An 8139-nucleotide genomic window follows, 5' to 3' on the forward strand; every position below is an offset into this window, starting at 1 on the left:
ATGCATTCATATTCTGCTGCTGGGTTTTGTTTTGGGAGTTTTATTGGATCCTTGTCCATGATTTTTTCTTAGAAATTACAGCAACTTGATCTTTATTCTTTTTTGTCAAGAACGTTTATCAGAACTATGGCCCCATGATTAGTACACATATTTAAACACAAGACCAATGACTTTGTTTTTGCATATTGTCAAATGTCTGGTCCTTATCAAACTCAAGCGGTACTCTTTTTCTGTGTCATAGAAATTCATTCTCAATAGTTATTTAGACAAGTAGGCTGCAATATACCGTAACATTGTTTTGTGATTATTATCCATTTAGTCGCTTTATGTAAATGCCAAGTTCTAGAACAAAAGAAGTCAAAATATCAATTTAGATAATTATGATTCCTGATCAGTGGAGAAAAATGCCATGAATGATTACTCTGTTGTTAGCCGACCACATGCCGTTGTGTTTTGCTTAAACCATTGTAGAGAAAAGTTTTAATCCCGTTAACTCAAGCAGCATAGAAACAGAAGTGTTTTCTAAACCCATTCATGTATGGCAAAGCAAGTAGTTTCGAGCAATATTCAAACATGGGTTTTGGAGAGATTTCTCAACATATCCGAGTCGCAGGTAACGCTAATTTTGCAACTATTTCTAGATTACTTTAAATGAATGTACCAAATTGTCGTCTCGTAAAAGGTCCAACTTGTTAACTGATTCATATATTTTTACCTATGATCACAAATCAGTAGAAAAAAGTGTTGTTACTTATTTCATGGAGATAAAAAGAGAGAGCTTTTTCTTCCTTTCTTTACCTCCTTGTCACGGCCTGCTTCCAGCCGGTAGAGCTATTAACTGCCCATTTACACCCTCATTGGTGGCTATGGCCTCAGCCTTATAACGTGGCAACAAATTTGTTATTGTTGGTATGTGGACGTGGGTCCTTTTGGACTGGCTGGACACTACAACTGTAAGACAATATCCAAGATATATGTATGTTTATTAACTATATAAGTATTATGTATATGTAAACAACGTAGCGGTAACAATATAGCGAAGGCGAATGCAATGTATATAATCATGATGGAAGTACATGTATATGAGAATGAAACAATAATTCCTTTTAATAAAGTAATAATTGATAAACTATGAAATTATATTACAGTACATATTTAGAGTATAATGAATGAGTAAAATATCTAACTAACCTGTAAGACAATATCCAAGATATATGTATGTTTATTAACTATATAAGTATTATGTATATGTAAACAACGTAGCGGTAACAATATAGCGAAGGCGAATGCAATGAAGCGTTGCATTCACCATAAACGCTACGGGTCACAGGTTAGTAAGATATTAGTGTACTATAACGGGACTTATAGAATATATTGGATACAGGTACGAATAGAGTATTGGAGGGTTGTGGGCGGTTATGGGGAATACTGTATTGGATTATTTCCCCTGGACCAGTTGTATTTAAATAAACGGATAGTAACTGAATTAAAAACAACATGTCTGATTAATTAATTATGCTTTACCGTATACTTTATTCAAAATCACAAGTTAATATACAAATTAGCGTGAGATAATTTGCCCTACGACACACTCCCCCTGCTTTAAAAATAGCGTCCCGACATTTCACTAACTGAAATAAAAGGAATCCGAAACATGATGATTAATGGAATATGAAATGATGAATGAACAAAAAGTACATATGAGTATTTTAACGATATGATATCAAATATAGTGAATCAAAATGATAGGTTCACTATCCATATCTGTTTGTCTGAAACAAAAGTTGAAAATCAGTATGTATTAGATACATAAGCTACAGTTATTGTAACGTAAATATTAAAGAATCATCAAACTCGCGAATCTTTGGCATCTGTTCTGAAATTTCAAAAACAACATTTGTGATAAATTATATTATAAATACAAGTACAAAAGTACAATCATTTATCACGTTAAATGCACACATATCAAAATCTAGGTCATCTGAAATGAATCAGTTACACAGCATATTAGTCATTTTGTAACTTTGGTCATAAAAGTAACATCTACAATAAAACATATGACAAGCTTTAGTTATCTAAGTCTCTCTATATTCACTCAGTTCAATTCAGGAAATCAATGTATCTACATAACAATCACACAAAGTCACTCAGAACATCAATGAAAAATCCCTGAATGTTTTATGTTCGGCGGCTTATCCTGAAACCCATTCTCCGTATCGGTCTGGTTTCTTTGTCTGTCGCTTAGGTCTGGAAGCTGGTGTTAATCCAGGTGTGCCTGGTGGACGTCTCATTGGAATGACGTAAGGAGCAGTAGAGGTCATTGTGACAACGTAATCGTCATCACTAACAACTTCATTGGGGTTTTCATATTCTACCTCTGTCGGCACATCAGTTGTTGACATGAAGGGAAGGAGTAAGTTACGGTGTAGTGTTCTGACCTTCTTGTATCTTGTCCCTTCACGTTTCACCTTGTAGACAGGGATGTCTTTATTGGGCTGGCAGATAACAGTGTATGGATCATGTTCCCATCTATCTGCTAGTTTCTGCTTTCACCGGATGGAAACATTCTTGACCAGTACTCGGTCTCCAGGAGCCAGGGCAGAACTTCGAGCTCTCTCATCGTACTTGGCTTTGTTTCCTTTTCCTGTCTTGGAAGCTGTATGTCTTGCTTTCTCATACGCCACCTTGAGACGATCATGCAGCTTAATCACGTACTCTGAATGTTTGCTTGCAGACATAGTGTCTGTTGGCAGCCCGAAAAACGCGTCAATGGCAAGTCTAGGATGTCTGCCGAACATCAGATATTAAGGAGAGAATCCCGTACTCCCGTGATTAGTGGCATTGTACGCATGGACCAAAGTTGGAACGTGCGCCTTCCAGTCTGCCTTTTGACTCTCTTCTAAGGTGCCTAGCATCTTGAGCAACGTTTGATTAAAGCGCTCGGTCATTCCGTTGCCCATAGCGTGGTAGGGCGTAGTCCTGCTCTTGTCTATACCTGCAAGTTGGCACAACTCCTTAATAAGATGAGATTCAAAGTTCTGACCCTGGTCGCTATGAATCCGTGCTGGGAAACCATAGTGTACCACAAAATTCTCAAAGAGAACTTTAGCTGTGGTCTTGGCTGTCTGGTTTCTCGTTGGATACGCTTGTGCGTAGCGGCTGAAGTGGTCCGTAATCACCAGCACGTCCTCATAGCCTCCTTTCGACCTTTCCAGTGACAGAAAGTCGATGCAGATAACTTCCATGGGAAAAGACGACTGGATAGGGACGAGTTTTGCTCTTGATGGTAATTGTTTTCTCCTGAAACATCGTCCACATTTCCTCACCATTTCAGCTATATCTGCATCCATACCGGGCCAATAAAATCTTTCCTTAAATAATGAGGTGGTCCGATCACGACCTTGGTGACCGAGGTCATCGTGTAATGCCCTGAATACATCAATCCTGATCTTCTCCGGAAGTATCAATTGCAATCTTTCTTCACCAAAGACTCGATGTCGCCTGTATAGCACTCCTTGCATGAGGACTAATTGTTTCCAATCCCGTATGTATGCACTGATACCGGAAAATGTATGGTCGCCCGACTTAATCGGAATCGAACCTTTTCTGAGGTGATCAATGAGATACGAAATTAGTCCATCTTGCATCTGTGCTTTGCTCCAGTCTTTGGTGGAAAGACTAAAAGTGAGGAGAACTTCTGTTGGAATGTCAGGGTCATTTCCGTCTGTTGCCTCTTCATCTGGGAGTTGAAGATTGTCTACGAAAGGACCCGTGTCAATAGTTGCTGCCATGCTTAAAGCCTGGACAACCTCGGGATCCACTTGGTGTCGCCGCCTCGATCGCTCCTGTATTTTGGCGTGAAATCGTAATTACCGAGTGCCGCAATCCACCTCTGGCTTGTAGCGTCGAGCTTTGCTGTCGTGCTTACATAAGTGAGAGGGTTATTATCCGTCACAACCTCGAATTTCCCGCCATACAAGTAGTCGTGAATTTTTTCAGTCACGGCCCACTTGAGAGCGAGAAATTCGAGCTTATGTGCTGGATAATTCCTCTCGGCAGGTTTCAGGCTTCGGCTGGCATAAGCTATCACACGGTCCTTGTCATCTTGCCTCTGGTATAACACAACTCCCAATCCAGTACAAGAAGCGTCGGTATGCACTTTAAAAGGCTTGGTGTAATCTGCATAGGCCAACACTGGAGGACAGGTCAGTATATCTTTTACTTTTTCAAAAGCCATCTGATGTTCATTTTCCCACTTGAATTTTGTTTTATTGACAGGAGTCTTCTGCTTTTACTTTTGTTTTCTTGTTGGGTGACCAATTAGAAAATTGTTTAGAGGGCGTACAATTAAAGCAAATCCTTTTATGAAACGTCGGTAGTATCCAGAAAATCCCAGAAACTGGCGAACCTCCTTCACTGACTTTGGAACTGGCCAAGATTGTACAGCCTCGATCTTTTCTGGGTCTGCTTGAATTCCATCTGCAGAGATTAAATGGCCTAAATAAGTGGTCTTTGTTTTGAAGAATTCGCATTTTGATGGTTTAAGTTTCAAGTTATACTCTGCAAGTTTTCCAAATACTGCGTCCATTTTTTCGATGTGACTTTCAACGTCTGAACTGAAAATGATGATGTCATCTAAGTATATAAGACAGTCACGAAGGTTCAGATGACCCATGCAACGTTCCATAAGTCGTTGGAAAGTGGCTGGGGCGTTGCATAATCCAAAAGGCATTCTATTGCATTCGTAGAAACCCAGTCCACTTCCAACCTGAAATGCAGTCTTTTCCTTGTCCTGTTTTCGAAGTTCTACCTGCCAGTACCAAGCTTTGAGATCGAGTTTCGAGAAATATTTCGATCCAGACAAGAGATGTAAAGTGTCTTCGATCCTGGGTATGGCATAAACGTCCTTTTTAGTGCGTTGGTTCAATTTCCTCAAGTCCAGGCAAAAGCGGATTTTTCCATCCTTCTTCCGCACGATTACGACATTAGACGACCAAGGGCTGTTAGACTGCCTAATGGCATTGCTGTCCAACATCTCCTGAAGGTGTTCTCTGACTTCAGTAAATAAACCTGGTGGTACACGACGACATGGCTCTTTGAATGGCGTATTATCTGTCAACTCTATTTCATGCTTCACTGCTGATGTGTGGCCTAAATCTGTGGAATTCTTCGGAAAGATGTTTTGCCATTTATCGAAGAGATTATATACCATTTGCTTTTGTTCTGGTGTGAGGTTAGTATCTTCTAGATCCACTCCATATGTATTAGTTGTTTTGTCTTTATCTGTTGTATCATTTGTACTTTGATTTATGCTTTTGTTTTCTTTTTCAGGTGCCGTCTGATGTTGAAGACTAGCTGATGATACAGATGTTGGTTTATCATTGATGTTTATTTTACTTGCCTTTTCAGATTCTTTAGAATGGTCGGTGTCCTTCGATGGTGTCTTTTGTTCGAAAATGGGAGCTTCCCGAATAACATTGACTTCTTTAAGTTGACATATGTTTGCCTTTGCAGGAATCTTTATTATCTTTGCTGACAGGTTACAGATTCGAACTGGAACGCGTGCACTTTTCCCTGGGTTGTTTAAGGTTACGACCCTTGGACATACTGTTGCCCGGTTTTCGAATGTGTCATCTAATGGTTCAGTTACAGCTGCATTTGTGTGGTGTTGCTTTCGCACAAATCCTATAACTGTTTTAGTTTCCATTGGATGTAGTTTTATGTCTTTGGTGGCCTTTACTAGTCCTACTGAAGTATTATTTATAGTGCTGAAAGCCATATTCCAGGACTCGGGTAAGGTGTGGTTGTCAGATATTTCAGACTGTTTCCTTATTTCACGGATTAAATTTGTGCCAATGATGAGAGGAACCTTTTCATGATATTCGGTATCTTCAACCACAAGAGCAAGAATTGGAAGGGCTTCATCTGTTAATGACGGTACCTTGATATTAAGTTCTGTGTAACCTACATAAGGTAACCGTTCTCCACTTGCACATCTGATGTCTAGTTCAAAATCATCTAATGAGTGTAAAGTTGGTTTTGTGTGAAGAGAATTGTAAAAGTTTGATGAAATTGTTGTTACCATGGATCCGGTGTCTATAAGTCCTTTTGTCAGTTTATCTTCAACAAGTATTTCACTCTCATTACTAGCTCCTATTATTCTATCGAAAAGATGTTTCTTATCTAAGGGGCCATCAAGTTTGTCTCCAGTTTGCCAACGGAGACCTCACTTAGTTTAAATCCTTCTTGTCTGCCTTGATATCTTTCTCTTGTGGTGCTTGTTTTGACTTGGAATCTTCCTCTTGTTTCCTATCATCTGAACGTGAATTTCTAGACTCTTCACTGGGTCTATGATCTCTAAATCCTCTTCTGTACCCATATCTTCCAGCACCTCTTCGTCTATAGCTTTCATTATATGGTCCATATTTGGGTGTATATCCATATGCATCTCTTCCTCTATCAAGGTTTTCCGTTTGTTGATTTTTCTTAACTTCTCTTATTTCTCTCTCTAACTCCTCCATTTTCTTCAGAAGTTGATCCATTTTACCGTTAGTCTCATCTGTTTTGTGCAAGGGCTGGCACACCTTTATTTCTTCTGTTGCTGTTTTGGTCTCTTGAGATGCTTTCTCTTTCTCAGGTTTTACAGATGAACTTTCGAGTTTCATTTCCATTTCTTCTATCCTTGCTTTTCTTCTCAGTATATCAAAAGAATCACTGGATTCATAGGATGATCTTGTCGTAAGCTTTATCTTCTCTGATCTGAGGCCTCTCCAAAATCTTTCTTTCAGCTTCTTGTCTTTTCTAGACTCTTCTATTTCTCCTCTCTCTAAAGCCTGATTAAACAGTGTCTCTATCCTGACTCCCCACTCAGAACATGCTTCTGTCTCATTTTGTCTGGTAGAGTAAAACTCATGAATTATTGAGTCACCACTGCGTATATTGCCATATATATCCTTCATCTTTTTCATGATCTCTTTGGTTGAAGCTGATGGTCTTAAAGTTTGCAACACCTTCCTCGCATTCGATGTGATGAAATTTCTAACAGCTTGTGCTAGAACATAGTCCTGATAGAGACCAGACTGTATCAAACTGGTGGCCTCTAGTTTCCATTCCTCAAATTGCGTGCCATCAAATTGAGGTAACCTAGGCTTTCCGATTGGTTTATCTGTAGAAGCCGTTCAAGTCTTGCTTCTCTTTGTATTCTTCTTTTTGCTATCATCTTTGCTCTTCCTCTGTATTCGTTCCTGTAGACATTCCATTTCTATTTTTAGATTGGCCAGTCTCTCTTGTATGATAATATCTTCTTCATCTTCTGATACCTCAGATTCTGACAATACTTCTTCTTTCTTTAGATCCATGTCTTTTTCTATGCTCTTAAGACTTTCTATCCTTTCAAGCAATTTCAATTCTTCTCCCTTCTGTTTTTCTCTCTTTAATTTTGCTAACTTTTCCTTTTCTTCTCTTTCCATCCTTTTTCTTTGCTCTGTCATTTCTACACGCTTTCTCTCCTCTATCTCTTTTCGGATTTTCTCTTCCATTTGTGTTGCTATTGTTTGTTCAATTTCTCTGCGAACTTGGGTTTCTATTTCTCTCCTCAATCTGTTCTCCAGGAGTTCTTGATTGTGATGCATTTCCTTTTCACTTCTTCTTTTCTCTTCCAATAACTGATTTCTGTAGTACTCTACTTCTGCCTTTAACATTTGTCTTTCTAATCTGATATCGTTTTCTTGATCTCTCTGTTCCGTACTTTTCTTTTGATGCACAATTTCCTGCTCTTTTAGCAATCTTGCTAATTCATATTCTTTCTGTTCTAATTTCCTTATTGTATTCTCTTTTATAAATGTTTCTGCATCTGGTTGCAGCTGTCTACCTTCAGATGTCTCTTTTATCCTACTTTCCTTTCCTTTTTGTTTTCTTTCAGTCATTGCCAATCCTCCTCTATTAAATGGTGTTAGCCTATACTGGCTATCTGATATTTCATCTCTCCCTGTTTTATATGTTATTTTCCTATAAACTTTATTTCCTCCTGTACTGACCCTATTATGCTCTATTAATTCGTATCAGGATGTTCGAGTATGTGTACTTCGTTATAATTGGATTTATTCTCATCCATATATCTCCCATTACTGTTTATGCTTA

The 8139-nt window shown here is 38.8% G+C and overlaps 1 protein-coding gene across 1 annotated transcript; it reads right to left on the reverse strand.

The window, feature by feature from the left end:
* Positions 1 to 7178: 7178 nt before the first annotated feature.
* LOC128546466 (histone-lysine N-methyltransferase, H3 lysine-79 specific-like) lies at positions 7179 to 7925 on the reverse strand. The gene has a single exon (XM_053517011.1). It carries the CDS (start codon positions 7923 to 7925, stop codon positions 7179 to 7181), a length of 747 nt encoding a protein of 248 aa, XP_053372986.1.
* Between the last annotated feature and the right edge of the window lie 214 nt (positions 7926 to 8139).

The sequence above is a fragment of the Mercenaria mercenaria genome, chromosome 10, assembly GCF_021730395.1.
Source record: "Mercenaria mercenaria strain notata chromosome 10, MADL_Memer_1, whole genome shotgun sequence".
In the NCBI taxonomy this organism is placed as follows: Eukaryota; Metazoa; Mollusca; class Bivalvia; order Venerida; family Veneridae; genus Mercenaria; species Mercenaria mercenaria.